This window comes from Poeciliopsis prolifica, unplaced genomic scaffold (genome assembly GCF_027474105.1).
Source record: "Poeciliopsis prolifica strain line A6 unplaced genomic scaffold, Auburn_PproV2 SCAFFOLD005, whole genome shotgun sequence".
Taxonomy (NCBI): Eukaryota; Metazoa; Chordata; class Actinopteri; order Cyprinodontiformes; family Poeciliidae; genus Poeciliopsis; species Poeciliopsis prolifica.
Window position 1 is genome coordinate 11692904 of NW_026562380.1, and position 18081 is coordinate 11710984.

At 35.5% G+C, this 18081-nt stretch overlaps 1 protein-coding gene across 1 annotated transcript in view; it reads left to right on the plus strand.

Annotated features, from left to right (window-relative positions):
* The window catches only part of LOC129360130 (protocadherin-15-like), a 151921-nt gene that overhangs the window by 61533 nt on the left and 72307 nt on the right, over positions 1–18081 (plus strand). Inside the window, exons 6-14 of the mRNA XM_055030243.1 lie at positions 2352–2512; positions 3211–3366; positions 5151–5270; positions 5374–5484; positions 6778–6948; positions 8900–9008; positions 9126–9238; positions 14807–15013; positions 17447–17581. Coding sequence (XP_054886218.1) covers positions 2352–2512; positions 3211–3366; positions 5151–5270; positions 5374–5484; positions 6778–6948; positions 8900–9008; positions 9126–9238; positions 14807–15013; positions 17447–17581 — 1283 coding nt within the window. The remainder of the gene's footprint in view (positions 1–2351; positions 2513–3210; positions 3367–5150; positions 5271–5373; positions 5485–6777; positions 6949–8899; positions 9009–9125; positions 9239–14806; positions 15014–17446; positions 17582–18081) is intronic.

Consider the following 18081-nt stretch of genomic DNA (forward strand, 5'->3'; position numbering starts at 1 on the left):
CTGCAGAATATGTGCATCCTTTTGACGACAGTAGATCCATCATCTAATGTCGACTTCCAGCAAGATAATATATTACGAAATAGGGCTTTCACGATTCCTTAAAGGATTTTAATTTGAATTTGAAAATTAAAATTTCTCAGGTCAAATTCTCTGCCACAAAGCTTCGTTGAATAATGTTTCACTACTTGACGCACTGTGTTCCACCTGGGTGATAATTCATGTTGTGCAATGTTTTCACTTCCACCTGAGTTGTTGAAGAATGCTACGTGCTAATAGCATTGCGTCCAACTTTTGAGTTTGGTCTGGTTTGATCTCATTAATTGATGATAATGTCTGGGATTTAATTGTTTTCAGTGGACAAACAGGCATTCTTAAAATGCCTGGATGCATGAAATATGTTTTCAGTGCATGTTGAGGACCCAAACCGCGACAGGACAAATAATAGTTTTTATTTAGCACGACTAAAATGACTCAACATAAGGAGAATTGATAGATGCACGATGGACTGTAGAACAATAGTTTTAATAACAAAAAAGTTAGAGACAGCATTGAGGGAAAGAAACCAAGTTAATTTAAATACTGTGGGATTGTGATGAGTAACATAAAAATCAGTTAAGGCAGTAGTGAACTCAAGAAAGGATGAAGAGTGAATGCAGGAGAAACTTAATAGAAGGTTTTAGGGTCTTACTAACAAAAAGCTATAAGGACAAATAGAAGCAGAAGAATCTAAACCACAATATGGAAAACGGGAAATAAAAAAGAACTAAGAAACCGGGAGATAATCAAAACACAAACAGCTGTGGATAGGTTTTCTATATTTAAGTTATACTGACAGAAGACTTTCACTATACCATCCCTCTGTTTACACATGCCATTAAATTTTCATTGACACACTGCTGGAAGTCAGTTTGAATATAACTTCTAAATTTGGTATTTTCAGTAGCACTTTATTAAATTGAATTCAGTGTGTAAATAAAAGAAGTCATGACTTGAATGAAAAGAGCCAGGGAAAATTTACTGTCGGTCTTGTTTCAGAGAACCAATCCTTATTTCCTATTGGTCTACCCGAAATTCAAGAAATTCACACATTTCTATGGTGTTGGCACTGTTGGGTTCTGAATACTGATGTGAAAAAAAAAATTTCACATCAGTATACTAAGACAAATCCATGAACATTTATCATAATCATAACTTCTGAATTAATCTTGAGGAGGTCTTGAGACCCAACTACTATTGTTAGCTATGTGTCCTAAAATAAGTTTGTTGAAAGGCACCACTTATTAATCCCATGGATGCTTTAGGGAGACATGATTGCTCTATGGAGATTGACTGTACTTCTCATAGATGTTAAGTGTGGAAGTCAGAATGACTCACTGTGTTAATGTTTAAGCAATGTTTACAAGACACAATTTTGTCCTGAATAAGGGAGGGTTCTATGTTGAAAGACCTATGTATGTGTTATATGCATACATAACAATTATGATTTATTTTATTACAAAACTAATATATTCATTATTTCAAATAATAATTTGAATTGCTATTTTCTTAAAATAAATGGCAATAAAAACAAGATGCATATTTTTAAATGGGGCATCACATTACAACGTAAAATAATCAGTGTCTTTGCTTTTTAGTAAGTTAAGGGTTTATTAATCTGTTAACATACATCCTCCTCTGGTGGACAGGTAATTTAAAGCCTAGGATTCTGAGGTAGGCTGATAAAGTTTTGAGCTTTTCCTATGTCAACAAAAAAAAAAAAAAAACTACAAACATTGATAATTCATTCTTGGTATATAATGTAAACACAAAATGGAACATCTTAAAGTTCCTGGGAGACATATGATCTTCATATGATTGGTTAATCGCTGAACGATCACATTAGATAAATCTTAATATTCATCCTCAAGGTTTTCTTTGCACAGTTTACCAAAAGGTTGTACAATTAATTGTTTGTTTTTTGGAAATGTTGGTAATAAAATACTATACATAAAATGCTGCCACTTTTGTAGTTTAAAAACGATTGCAGATGCATACTTAAAAGCACCCGACAAAAGTGTTTAAATTTTCCACTGTTGCCACGTACTAGTCTTTAAGGAGTGTTTGCTCCAAAGAGTGTAACTATTTTATTATGTTATAATAATTATGGTTGAATTCTATTTTTGTTGTATTTGTTTGATTATATGAATTTGGCTTGTTTGTGTTGTAAAGTGCGTTGAAATATTTGTTGTGACTTTGGGCTATTTAAATAAACTGAAATTAACTGCATTGTCATTAGTGTCCTGCCAGTCCTCAAATAAAATGGCAAAAGTAAAGTGTCTTGTATTAAATGGATACTTATTCTGTGTGAACAGGTACGGTTTTGGTGGAGAACATGCAAATCAATGGCAGGGCTAAGGGCCCAGGCAGAACCATATCTCTGACTCTACTTGACAACTATGATTACTGGGTTATACTGGAACCATCGCAGCAGAGACTTTATCTCAACAGCACCGGACGTATTCTGGACAGAGATGTGAGTACAGGAGAGATGAAAAATTGGCACTTTCAAGCATAAACATTTCATTTGTGAGATGTATATGTTTTCATTTACCTTTTTACTCTGCTTAAAACAGTAATAGTCATTTTCAGTTCTTAAAATTGGACAGTTTATTTTTTATTATTGGTATTTATGGCATTTCCCTGCTGTTTGTTTTTGCAGTAACAGAATTAGGGATAATGAGAGTATTTTCTGCCTAGAATTAGATGACTTCATGCAGACCAATATGCATACCTGCATCTTGGATAATATGCTAATTGCCGTGAGGTGGATTTTATGTTATGTTATTGATGGGAGCACTCAGAAATATCAATAGGAGAAATTACAACACAGGAGATGTTAGGTTGAGACATATTTTGATGCTTTAATTATAGGGCACATTAACCTCTGTTGCTAAGTTTACGCTTTGACTGACAAATACTGTTAATATAACAGGATAGTGCTTTCTACTCACATCCTAACAGAACATAATTTTTACCAGAAATATTTGAAAAATAATTTGTGACTCTCAGTTGTCTCTTCTGGATTCTACAGATGTGGTTTGTGTTTACAGTTAACAATTTAAGTATTTAACATTATTTTAGTATGAAATATTTTTTCTTGCCAAGTACAACAAATCAAATCAGTGCAACAACTAAAAATGTTTTTTTCTTTCTTTCTTTCTTGTCTTGCAGCCACCTAATTCCATCACAACAATTGTGGTTCAGGTCCAATGCACCAATGAGCTGGTTGGTACGGTTATTTTACACGAAGTTCGAATTGTTGTGAGGGACAAGAATGACAACAGCCCCCGGTTTCAGCAGCCACGCTACTACGTTTCAATAAATGAGGTAACAGATATACTACTGTCATTTATATTGCTGTTGGCCAGAAGTGTCTTTTTAATTTTTTGGAGTTTGTCAAAGAATTTTAAATTCCAACATATACTGGATGCTTCTTACCATAACCCGCTGGTGTCAATTGATTATTGAATAAAGAGATGTCAACTCTGAAGAAACGTAATCTTTCATAATAATCCAACAACAGACTCAAATCCATATGGTTTCCCAATGAACTGGGCGGCCATTCAAAAGTCGATTTATCTCTATATTCACTTCAAAATGTAAACTGTTTATACTGTATGGACCAATAAGATAATCATAGTACACATCTCATCAAAAATACAAAATACAGTTTCTCAGAAATTGTCAGTGTTATGCAAGACAAACAAAAACAAGTATTTGTATGTGCAGAAATGTCACGTTGTGGCCATGTTATGTCTTACATCATTATGGGGAAGACTGCTGGCTCAACAATTGTCCAACAAACTGTCATTGAAACCCTCCAAGAAAAGCAAGGAAGAAAAGGTGGTTGCTAAAATGTTCAGAGTTTTATGTAAAGAGAAAGTTGGATGGAAGAAAGCAACTGGTATTAGGAAAAAAGAAGAGTTTTTGTCTTAAGAGGATTGTGACTAACAAAAGCACCTTCAAAGTATGAAGGTTTACTTTGCTTGATTGACCTGTCTGTTAAGCATTAGGTAGAACATGTAAAGCATTGTCAAATAAATATATGAATAAATTAGTCCAACCAAATTTGGAGTTTGTAACACTTGTAACAGCACGTCCGACATTATGAATGTTCACGACATTATGAATGTTAAATTCATAACTTCAGTAGTTATGAATTTAACTTTATTAAATTTTGTTTCCTTTGAACATCGAGTATTTCTTTTTTTTACTTAAAATGGGGTTTTATTAGAAATAAAAACAATGATTATTGGAAATAATCATTAAAAATAAGCATGTCATTCTGGACTTAGTAAAACTGAGTAAATAATAAATAATAATAAATTAAGTTAATAATAATATTTATTATTATCAGAAGTTAATAATAAATTAACTTCTGATAATATTCTAATTCATGGAGATGCACCTGTGCTCATATGATTTGTATTTTTTTTTGTTTATTTCCTTTCATGCAAATAATCTTTAAAAATTGTTTCTAGTTTTGGTTATGGACAAGTTATTAGCAAAAAATTTTGCGATGTGCACTACAGGAGCTTCTTCTCATATTGTAAATATGTATGCTCTACTAGCAGTACTTTTTCAGTACATTTTGACCTGCTGATATAACTAGTAGTTAGAAAGTGAATCTTTAGTCTTTGAAGTCATGTTTTTGAGATCAAATATAGCTCCCTGCAGAGCTCTGCAGTTGTTACTGCTCACAGTGCTTTTATGCATTGCAAGTTCAAAATTTCTGTCACACTTTGTTAATGTTGCCATCTGCAGCTACCCCAACAGTATAGTGAGTCATTCTACATTGCTGTCAACTTCCCTGAACAACATTTCTTGCCTGCTGCCTGGTCCTGTGGACTTTGCTCAGGGCTCTGGGGAACAGCAGTGGTTCTCATACTTAGGTTTTGTTATTCTGTCAGTGGCGCACGAAAGCCTTCAGACTGCTGCTGACTGCTACATTTCCCTTTTTTATTTTTATTTTTCTGTATTAATGGGATAGAGTGGCAATAGTGCCAGTTGAATAAGATGGCTCTCTCCTGTAAGCTCTTGTTCTTACCAGAGAAAACTTCATGAGCTGATTTTTTTTTTCTTTTCCTTTTCTCCCACTATTTTTTTTTCAGCTCACCCCAGTTGGAACTACCATTTTCACCGGCTTTTCAGGAAATAATGGTGCAACAGACATTGATGATGGGCCCAATGGACAAATAGAATACAGCATCCTTTACAATCCCAATGATCCGGTATATGGACAAGTTAGAGCAGATTAAGGACCTTTTAAGCTGCTGTAATTTCATCAAAATTTCTGATTTATCACCCTACTTTGCTTTCTTTTTTCATTTTAAGGTATCTAACAACACAGTAAGGGTTGGGAACACTCTTTCAGGAATTATTCTCCTGGCTGAGAGGCTAAACTACGAGGACAAAACTCGCTACCTGGTATTGGTCCGAGCCAGTGTAAGTGAACTAACTTTTATGCCTACAGGTACTTTTGAATACAGTTGTTTTGTGATGTTCAAGATGTCTTCCTCAGTTGTGGCTGACTGGTGCATCTCAATAAATTAGAATATATTCAAAATGTGCATTTCAATTGTTCAGGTCAAGTTTTTGAGCAGTGATCGACACTCTCCACAAGGAGGGTGAGCTGCAAAAGACCGTAGCTAATGAAGCTGGTTATTGGTATAGCAGAGATATTAATTGGTGGAAGAAAAAAGTGTGATCATGATGTTTTCTCTTTATGCACTGTTTGACTTCAAGCAAAGAAATGTGGAAATGTTTGCAGCTGCAAAACCAAGGTGCATACTGAACAGTTATTTTTGTATCATGTTACCCCCATATTGATAATATTCAACAGCTATTTTCAGTTTTCACCTCTAACTCACTCAAAAACAAGCAATGAAGAGGATGATATTCCATTCATGAAAACATTATGCAGTAGTTGTGTTATGAGCAATCAATACAGCTATTGTGCAACATTGTCATATTATATTTTCATAGTAATAGGAGTAAGCCCCATCATATAGTTCAGCACCAAACTGAACACATTGGTTTTCTGTCTTACAGCTGGGACAATATCTATCGGGATGGGACATTACTCCCATTTCTGATTCCTGAGGGAGACAGAAAGCGTCATTATACTTTCCTTATGCTTTACGCGCATCGATATATTCAGATGAATCAACACCTACTCAGCCCCACTGATGTTAATTTAGCATTCAGCCACTTTTACCTATCTCTCTTCTTAGCTGGTCATGGTTACCCTACTAAACTGTTGAATCTGACATGTACTTGTCAGACTACAAAATGCAAGAAAGTAATATGACCAATCTCTACTCCACTTGTGTCAAGGGTTAATTTACAGTGAAAAGGTAAATCTTTGAAAAGCTGCGCTGATTAGTCTGTTTTTTTAACTCCTGCTGCGCAGCGGATTTATTTCAACAGGGAAGCTTTCTTGAGAACAGCTCTGTTCCTGGTTGTTTTCTCTGAGTTGTTTTCCTCAACAAAATGTTTGACAAGACTATGAGCAATGACATCATTGTTGAAATGTAAGTTTTACATCATAACATCAGTCAACCGAGCCAACCTTGGCCTCACATTACTTCACAAACAATGCCCATAGAGCAAAGCAGAACACAACATCAGCTTGAAGTGGATTGGGCAGAAGATGATAGAGAATGGATTTTTTTTTTTGTATGTTAAATGAATTTTTGGATCAATGTTGACGAGTTGATTTCTATTTTGTCCCACCAGGACCGTGCTCCTTTCCCACCAAACAGACTAACCGCTACCACAACTCTGACTGTGGATGTCTTAGATGGAGACGACCTGGGTCCCATGTTTCTGCCTTGTATTTTGGTGAACAACACCCGTGACTGCAACCCACTCACCTATCGTGCTGCTATTCCTGAATTCACTGAACCGGTAAGAGGCAGACAGAGACACAACTGTCAGCATCTTCAAATTTAGTCTACTTCTGTATCTCTCATGATGCACCTTTCAGGTTCCCTAATTGTCAACGCACATCCTTTTGTGTCACCGCAGTTGGAGTGGAGGATTGTTTTTTTTGGTTCTGGCCACAGAATTTTCATTTCAGGGAGAGATTAAAGAAGTTATTTTCAAGTGAGAACAAAGGGAAGGAATAGATGTTAAATAAAATCACCCCTAAAATTAAGGAATATTGATCAGTGAACCCCTGCTCCACTTTTTTTTTTATTGTCTATTTTAAGAATGTTGAGATATCCTCCCATGTAATCTTATTTTTACTTCAAATCTATATAGTAGTTGTAGATTCATGCTGAAAGATGTTAAAGACACTGGTATCTTTGACATATTTACAGTATTAATAAGCCCAGTTCACTTCCTCGCAAACTGGGCCATCAGTGTATCGAAGCCCATCATCTTTGTTAAGCATCCAGAACAGGTTCTTGAGTTCTTTGGAGCATGTAAGATGAGTAATCAACGCAAGCTTTGCAGTTCTCATACAAAATTTTATTTCAGTCTCCTCTCCATTCTGTTGCATAATCGTTATACTAACATGTCTGTCCAGTGGGGGATTTGTCTTCTCGTAATTGATGAGTGAATACAATTAATCACAATGGGGAGACAGGCAATATTAAGTTGATCCGTATTTATTTTTTGTCCTGGGGGAGACAGTGTGGGCTGTGGAGTCCCCTGGATAATGACTGCTGGAGGAGGGTATTATAGCTAATCATCATTGTGCAGAGCTAGGGGGATTTGATTTAGTACACCTCCATACATTGTAAAAGCGAGAGGGCTGATTGCTGAGGGGTGTAAGGATTACTCCAGAGCTGAAAGATATAAATATACCCCCTCAGGGAGGAGGTCTTTTACCAGAGAACTCTTTGCCTTGTGTCTGTCTGCTAAGGATGTTCGTCACAGGCCTTTTTTTTTTATTTTTGCACATACTGTAGCAGCAACATGGAGGCATTTCACATGAGGAGAGAAATTCTTTAATGCAAAGTACTCAACATATTTTCTCTCAACCATATGTTAGTGCAATAGCGCGGAGGTGGAACTGGAGTAAATGTGTGCTTAGCTGAATGCAGGAGCAAGGGAAGTAGCCAAAATCATTGTAACATAATATCCTTGATGTACATTACTGTTTGGTACAGTGACAAATGTGGTGATGAGAAACTTCTCCAAAAGTGTTGTATGACATTGCAGATAATCAATTATCTGGTTGATTATTACTCCCAAAAATAAAACCAACATTGACTTATTCTTGATATTATCAGAATTTCCTCGCCAATTTCTTTTCTTTTATTTTATTTTTAATTAATCTCATCTTTTAGATTGATTAATCTAAAAGAGTAATCAAGAGTAATACATTCAGCAATTTCAGTTCTATGCTGGGGCAAAAGTCAGATTGAAAGTGAAACTTTTCTCAGTCATACCGACGTGTCCATACTGAAGAGTGCCATTGTCAAGGTTACCTGGTTGTGCTTATGATGTGCCCAATGACCTGGAAAGATTTTTTTTTTTATTGATTGATTTACATTCAGCATTTTAGGAAATAGTGTGGTACTGCAGAGAAAATATTTTAAGGGCTCAATGATGACAAACTACTTGCAGAGGTAATGTATATTTATTTTTTTAATTATCTTTATTTATTTAATGTTTAATTAAGTAGTGGACAAATGTAAATGAAACTGCCCATTCAACCAAAAATTTATTATTTTTTAAATAAAAAATGAAAAGGTATCTCAATTTAAAAAAACAAAACAAACAACAAAATTAATAGATTCTTTTAAATCTGTATTTGCCAGCAGTATGAAGGATTCTGTTCCCAATTGTATTTTATTACATGTATTTTTCATCTTTATTCTGACTCCCATCTGCTCTTTTAACGCAGACTAAACTGAACCCATTGAATGTGACCCCACCTATCCGTGCTGTGGACATGGACAGAAACATCCAGCCCCCGTCGGACAGACCTGGCATTCTTTATTACATCTTGGTTGGTAGGTTCCTTAGAAACCTATATTGAAAAAAAGGATCCTTCTGGGTCACCTATGTCATGACTTGTACTGTGAATATTTACTCTGATTTTGCTGGTGTTGCCGTTTTGCTTTTTGCAGGTCAACCAAACACATATTCAGAGTATTTCTCCCTGAACCGGACCACCGCAGAGTTGCGCGTTCTGAAACCGGTCAGCAGAGACTTGTATCAGCGGTTCACTCTTGTCATAAAGGTAACAGCTGAGATTCAATTTCACTTGTTCAGCTTGTCAGTGTTGCATTTTTTAAGATAGTAATAACTTTTAATTTATTTTAAAAATGTGTTCGAAACCAGCATTTCTTTGGTTGAAATGTGTTCAGGCCTTCAAAGTTTGTAAATACTAAATTTGAAAAAAAAATAAATAAATAAATTATATCATATAATTTAATATTCTTGATCTAGTCAAAGCTAACACATCTGTTGACTCCACAACTCTACACCTTAAATATTTTTTTTACATTATCAATGTATTGCTATCAGAGCAAGTGAAACAGTTTATTTTACACTTTGGTGTTCATGTTCACCTTTTCTGCCTAGATAACCTGAGTCCCGAAGGTCAGTGAGCTTATCTTTGCCTGCTTAGAAAACATGAGGGCGAAAGATGCTATGATTTATTGACTTAACAGGAGGAAAGGCAGTTTCGACGCCCTGAATCGTAATTTTGAGCAGCGAGCGTTCAGTGTTGCTCCGACTGAGCAGCAGTGCAGATGAACTTTCTATTGCTAACCTCCAGGCACCTTCAAGCACTTTACTACCTTCTATTTAACCAGGATGGCCTGCAATCAAAGAGATGAGCGAACGATTTTATTTCAAGATGAGACATAAAGGCAGGTTGATCACATATGAACATTTGCATGTGTGGAGGATATGGTGTGGATCAGGAAAGAAAGAGAGACAGTTCAAAGAGGAGGCAGGGGGAAACTATGATAGATGGAGGTGGATGTGTATTTAGAATGTAGGAGGCCGTATCTATCTAAGTCATTTAGAGGAGATGGAGAACTCAGAAGATCAGGAAAATGAGAAGTGAGGGTTTACTGATGCATCACATTTGGTGTATGTGGCATACATGCCTAATGCTTCCTGTAAATGCATATTACACTTCGAGTCCAGGTTGCAGAATAACACATCTGTTATTCTTTAATGGTCATCACCGATCTTGATAAAGGTACATCCACCAATATGACTTGTAGGAGACGAAGACAGGTGTGCAAGCCGCCTGGAGACGGAGAAACACTGTTTAGAAAATTAGGGAGGTAAGAAGGAGAGGAAGAGGAGCCGCATGACACTTAAAGGATGATGGAATCAGGACAGGAAAATCAAGATTGATTGATGAGGGGGGCCTTTTGTTAGCGTTGAATTTTAAATCTGGACTGTGTGTTGCTGCTGTAAAGTCTGGCTCATTGAACAGCGTTTCTGTAAAATAAGGACACCGTTAAAGAGTAAAATCACAAGGGAAATGTGTAATAATATGCTCTGTCTTAGCCCTTATAGACAGAAATGTATACATGTCTTTGTGCAAGTGAGTGTGTGTAGACAGAATAATGTAGAATCAATAAGAGCGCTTCCTCCTCTGGTGTTTTTGTGCACAGATTGGATCGCTGGTTCGACATGCTGAGGGTTTTGTTTTATCACTGGAAAAAAAGGAAAAATGGTTGAAGATTGAGAGGCATGGTCTGAAATAACTTTGTGACAGACAATAACAGATGTGATGTTCACTTAAGAAGAGGTTAAAATTGGATGGGCCAAATGTTTTTGAGGTGCAGGATTCCTTCATGCAGTGCTTTGGTTTTTGCTTTTCTGTCACATGTAAATGTTTCAGATTGTCAAATAAGGTTTCATACTACACAATATAACCCAAATAAATCTGAATTTATTGAATCTTTCAAGGAGAAAAATGATCAAAATTACCTCCAAAATTATTGTCAGGGATCAAGACTGAATGGGAGTGCCTGTACGAACAAAAAATTACTTTTCTATATCCCGTTGCAAAAAGATAACAAAAATAGACACATTTTCCACTGATCTAAAGAAATTTCATGTTAGATGAAGAACAGTCATTGGCCTCTATCAGATTGGATTGGGTGGCTTTGGAACACCAGCGAAGCCTAGTAAGAGAAATTGTTCACAAATAGAGAAAAAGCTGAACAGCAGTGAATCGCCAATCTTCGTACGTGTAACGAAAAAGTAAAATTTGTAAGTGAACAAAACTGAATTTACAGACAACTGGGAGAACGCTCAACTCACTTCTGGAATTCAGATGCACATGTATATTATTGTGCTGCAATCCACATTCTGAAACACAAAGCCATCAAAATCAAGCTAATTCACAAAAGTAGTTCCAGGTCATGACCTAAACTAATGTTTAGGTCATGACTCTCTCTCCATCTGGATTTTCTGAGCCTCACCATTTGTGTGAAGCTTCCCCGGTGTGGGAGGCAGATGTGACATCTGTGCTTACAGTGGGGGGAAAGACTTCAGCACCAGCGTAACTGGATCACATTCATTTGCTTTAGTTTCTATGTTAGTGTCAGGTGTAATTTGCAGCTTTTAAACATTTTGTAAAGCTGAGAGGGTGCTGCTTCTGATTTGTGCTAATTCATTGCTGCTGAAGCAGCTGTTAGCGGCCAGCTGTGCAGGAAGAAGAGACAACAATGTTTTTAAATGTTGGTAATTATTCCGCATCGAAACAGTTTTAGCATTTTCATTACTGGTTTTTGGAAAGTAATGAGAGTATAAAGAAACACTTGTTTTCATAATATACAAAATATATTTAAGTCAAATACAATTACTATATACAGTAGAGCAGAGGAAATTCACATAAACATCTTTTGTAAATTAAACTTATTTTGTAGATTTTGTGGAACAGTTTTATTCAGCTGCCTGTAATTTATTTGAGTTTTATAAAAACTCAAATAAATAAAAATCTAACACACTTGGATAGTAATTTCAGACACGCATTCATAAATTGTATGTGACAGAGCCGCACCTTGTAGTGCATATGTGGAAAAAAAAAAAAGTTAACGTTTTTTGCTTGTTTTAGCAATTCTTAAAGGAACAGTATGATGTAGGAAGATGGTGCCATTTTATACCAGAGTCAAGCAAGTTTGTTAAATTCAGTGACAAAAATGCTGTCGATATCAAGCATAACTTAAAAAGAAATTAACTTCACAATAGCCATCTTGAAATTGGTCTCCGTCTCTTTAAGACGCTCCTTCTCCTTCCAACCCTCTGCCTTCAGCACATCATTACAACAATGTTCCTCCGACATGCCTTTTATAATCAAGCATTAAAATGAGAAGAAGATCAGGTGAAGCACACTTCCACCAGGTGTTTGCTGTTTTGCCACTAGTCTGAGTGGGGAAGGGACAGGGGCCAGGGGCCGGGTGTTTTGTGTGGCAGGAAACTTGTCTGGAGACTGCAGCTCCAAGAAGGAGCTTTGTGGAAAAGGTGGTGCTTTGTGAGAGCAATTGATTAGGCACCCCCAAATGGTTGACAGGGGAGATTCAAGGAGTTGTCAAACATGCAAATCAAGAAAACATTAAATAATATAAAGCTAAAAATGTCAATTTTACATAATACCACCTTTGAAGCACAGGATACGTTCATATTCATCCTGCTTGCTCTGATACCCCTAAAAAATCCTGCAAAACCAGTTGCCTTCACAGTATCCTCTACAGAGCCCAGCTAGGTCTAATTTTAGCTAAGTACAAATAGAGCTGTTCTGTAATGGTCTCAGAGGTTTGTCGCAGAACATTAGTGAAATTGCTCTATGAAGACAGAAGAAACCACCAGACAGCCAAAGAGAAAAAGCAATACAAGTGTTTAAAACAAATTTAGGTTATAAAACAGCAATATAAGTTTTGAATTTTTAAGTCAACCTCTAAAATGGAAAGAGTATGGCAGTCGTGTAAACGTACATCAAGTAGCGAAAAGGCTAATGGTATGTCTGCATGAGCAGTAATTCACCACATCTGAGGGGATTTCTTGACAAAGCAACTATTTGACATGCAAACTGCAAATCTATTTTTTATGTAGCTATAGTTCTTACATAAAAGAGTTGCTTTGGAAAACTTTGAATATTTTTTTTACACAAAATATTTGCATATAATGAAGCGGTTATAAAATATAAAACTAATTGAGACATGAAATTTACAGACACAATCCATCCAAACTTATTGAGCTACATTGTGTTGCAAAGAAGAATGATTAAAAATGTATTCCGTAGCTGTGCAAAGCTGGTAAGGTACACCTTGAAAGATTTTGAGCTTGTTTGTAAGTCTTTTAGGCAAAGGAGTTACATATATTCGCATGCATTTTGCACATTTTTATATTATATTTGAATAAATAAAAATAAAAAATCTTGTATTTTTTTTTTATTTCAAGTTTGTTCACCACAAACATCCAATAGTAGGTTAGGAATATTATCTTGTCAAATGACTCTCTTCCTCTGAAACAGAAAACATCTGTGTTGTTACACATGCTTTCACGTATTGTTGCATTCAGAGCTGCCCCATATGACCACAGAGTTGGAATCTGATCCACTCCACTGGAGTGGGTGAGGATAAAAGCCTTGGCTGTCAGCTTTACCTTTGACTGCTCAACAAATAGCTTCTTAAGTTTTATATGAAATGCTGAAATATCGGTCTGTGTTGTGGACTCACCAAAAAAATATTAATTGGGTCCCTGAACAATTTAGTAGGTTTTTATTAAAACCTTTTCAGGTATGTATTAGAAAGAAAAATGCACAAAAGGAGATATTAACATTAAGTTTTGTTCCTATTATCTATACTTGTTCAGTGTGTTTTATTGCTTTATGTTTGTGAAAAGGATGCAAAGCTGCAGAGTCCGAAAACCTTGGCTAAACCAAACAAAACAAAAAAAAGTCTACTTTCTGGTCAGCATCACCATAAAACACATTTGCAAAATGTTTGGCACATGTTTAACATTTGGCAGCTTGCTTGCTTCTTCTCTCTGCTCAACTAAACAACCAGTAAAAGGTAAAGAAAGTTGTCAGTTGCTAAATATTCATTTTCAGAAGACGAGAAAAGCAAATCTGAATTTGTAGAAGCTTTATAATTTTTTTTCTTTTACTTTAACAGCTTTTTATTCAAAAACATAAAAATATCTGATTAGATATTATTTGTTTTCCTCAACTTTATTGTGGGGTAAAATATTAGAACAACATTGCCAGACAGATGCAGCTATCTAGTTTTTTGGAGAAAGTTAATCAACGTGGTAAGGCGATTAGTGGGGATTTTGTTTTATCAGATTGTTGCATGGTTAATCAATCAGGTTTCAGGCAGAACAGAAACACAGCACAGAAACTAAGACTGGAGACGCATAATTGACTTCAAACACACACGCGTGCACACAAGAGAGACAGAGTTTGATGCAGTAGAAATACATTAAATAGTTAAGAGGTTAATTTTAGCTTCGACTCTGCTAGAATTCTCCTTCCATCGGTGATCATTCATTTGACAAAGTGGAAGAGCCAGTAATTATGTGCTCTCTACCTCAAACAATGGTATTTACATTAAGTGCCCTGGCAATTAGTATGTACCAGTCCTTAGTGGAGCACCTGATAAAATTTGTCAATATAGATTCATTTCTAATTGAAATTAAACTAGCTAACTTTATCCTATCTTTTATCCTGTACTTACCTACAATAAAAGGTGGAACATAATATCTTTCATTTGGAAGTTTCTCAGAATGACATTTTCCTCTTGTACTTCTTTTTTGATCCTTTTTTTTTTCTATGCAGGCAGAACAGGACAATGGACATCCCCTACCGGCTTACGCTGACCTCATTATTGAAATCCTGGACGAGAACAATCAGGCGCCATATTTTCAGTTTGCCACCTATCAGGGATACGTGAGCGAGGCCTCCCCAGTGGGCACGACCATCTCTGCCAGTGCCAACCTCACAGCCCCGCTAGGAATCATCGCTTTGGATAATGACATTGAAGAGGTAGAAACAGAGAAAAGCCTTTAGCGCGTTAAACACTCTACAATCTTCAATACTTTATATATGTATTTAGTCGTTAATTTAATTAATGCATTTATTCATTCATTCATTAGTTCTTAAATTAGATGTACTGTATTTCTCAGTAATATTTATATACATTATGTTCATTTTTTTGCTTGTTTTATTCATTCATTCTCTTTAGTCATTGCTTCTTTTTAATTATTTACTTATTTGTTCATTAATTTTTTTATTCATTTATTTCTTTTTCATTTATTAATCCTTTTGATTTTCACATATTTAGCAATTTATTTATTTATTTTTGTGCTTATTCACACATAGCTGGCTCCTGGTGATACACCTGTGGGTAAAAGCGGGTGACGTTCCACGAAATGACACACTGTGTAATGGAAGGATGTCCTGACCCAATTTCTGTTGCTCCAAATTTCCCAATTTGAATCATTTTAAAACGTTTTTAGTACTTTCTGATTAGTTTTATCCAGTATTTATGGTCTAAAAAGTGATACACATCTGCACAGTGGCGATGTGCACATAGGAGCTTAAAATATGCCAGTAAAGTATATTAAATAGTACAATGCAGTATGTTATATTAGTAAGTAAAGTAAACTAAATCAAATTCAAGGAATTTGGTAGCATTAATAATGCTGCATTAAGCCAGTGTCACAAACATAAACTTAGTTTGATAAACAGTGTTCAACAGATTGTACATAATATCTTTGAAGAGATGTTTTTAACATATTTTGAGTGAAATGTGTGAAGGTTAATATATTGATTTAATACCAGGTAAAAAAAAGAAGAAAAAAAAAACATGTTTGCATTGCTCAATAGAACAACTTCATTGTTCACAACATCTGGACACGTGTTAGTTTTTAAAAAAATAAACAAAAAAAGAACAAAAAAAACGATTTTCATGTTCCATACATGAAGCAGAAGTTACAATAAAAACAAGAACCGATGGGTAAAAGCTTTACTCAGGCAGCCCCAGTCCAATTATATTTCTGAACCAGATATTTTTCTACGCTCCAACAAATTGACTCAGGACATCCCTGCTGTTAATGCATGCATCACTCTGCGGAAGCTGCAAACAAATTAAAGCCATTTCTCATTGCTGGAGATCTTTAACACACATGGAAAATTAAGGCTTTTATTAAAAAGGGGAAAGAGAACCCTAACAAGTGATGATATGTCAAGCAGGTCTCCAGTTGTGATGGATGTTTCTTTATCATAATATTTGTAGTTTTGGAGAAGTGTATTCTTATATTGTATATCAATGACCCTGCATGTGTTTGAAGTCATAAATATATCTATATTTACTGCTCTTTTTATTCATATTTATATTTCTGTGCAAACATATCCAACTATTCTCTTGGAATGTTGTCTTTTCTCTGGCATGGTTGTGTGATTTGATCTTTGGGTGTGTAATTTGTAAAAAATACATGCATATTCATCATATTTGTTTTTACAAAGTTGACAAATTTAGCAGTTTGGTGTGTTTACATAAAACTGAGAAGAACTATCAAAATATCCCTTTTCTCTGCCCCTTACTTGGAGATAATGAACAAATCAAAGTGGAGTCACAGATAAAATCAATAATCTACCCAGGCTTAATGTTTACCAACCTTTCTAAGGACGAGTCTTTGTTGGCATGAATCAAAGCTGACCAGCAGCAATGGAGCATAATAAACTCCAGCTTTTTTTTCTGAAAATTGACAAAAAGATGTCGTCAGTAAAATAGACATTCTTAAAATGTTTGAAAGGATTTTGCCTTCATTTTCATACGGATGCTAAGCAAGTGCAGTATCACATTTTCTTTTGATTCACAGCTTAACTGCTCGCTTTCTTTTTCCAGAAACAGAAGCACCATCTTTTATGGACATAATATTTCTGAATTTAAAGCCAGTTAACAATTCATAGTCTGTACTATTCATAGAAATAAATTTTGGTATTCCAATGATGATGATCTTACTTCAAATGTGTGTCCATCTTCATATATTTACATCTTTATTTTACAGAATTGTAAAACTAAGACATGAGACAAGAGAAATAGCATTTTCTATTACTTTAAAGGAAATGTATTGATGGTGTAACTAATATCATTATTGACCCTTAAAAATGAGTCAAGGGCATTTTTAAAAGCACAAAATTAAAAACTACAACTACCTGGATGTGGTACGTTTATATTTTCGCTGCAACTTTATTTCAACTGACGTAGTTTAATGGTTTTGTCATCTGCTCATGCTTTCTTTTTGTGGAGACACCTGCCAGCAAATGACTTTTCCAAAACTTCAGCACATCAAAATATATTTTTGATAGGTTTCTGAGTGCCACAGCTGCGACTTTAGGGGAGAAAAAAAAGTGTCACAGCACCAGTGTCACCGTGGTTACATGTCTCTTGTGGTGTCTCTTTCCGTCGGAAAGACCAAAGACCCTATGGTGAAGATTACCCTGGCTGACTACAGCACAATTTTCAGCCTGACCCCAACTGGTATAATCCGCTACCTGAGGATTCTGAAACCTGTGGACCGGGAGAAGCAGATGACCTATACTTTCACGGTGAGTCTCAAGCTCAGTGCAGGCATCCTCAAAACAGCCCTGAGGTCTAACCTCTCTCATTCTGTGTGTGCTATCCTGTTACTGTTAAAGAGGCACTTGGAGATGGGTACAAATGGACAAAATTTGAATGTAGTTCATCATGACATTGTAAGCGTCATGAATTTCTATACTTTGCGTTTAATTTGGTATTGATTTAACAAATAAAAGCATGTCTTGAAGCCTTTAAAATGTGATCAGGAACCTATTTTACCAGGTACCATTTAAAGGACATATTGCTTTCCTTAAAAATAAATAGAAAAGATTGACTAAAAATTAAAGTCACACTACCTGTGACAATCAAGAAAATACATCTTAACTTATTATAAAAATGTAATGCATATCAACCGTGACTTGAAAAAAATTATACTTTTCAAATTAACACCTTGATTTTGTCACTTTAAGAAGCTCCTACTCTTTCTGACACTCTGCCTTCATCACATCATTACATTCATTTCTCCTTT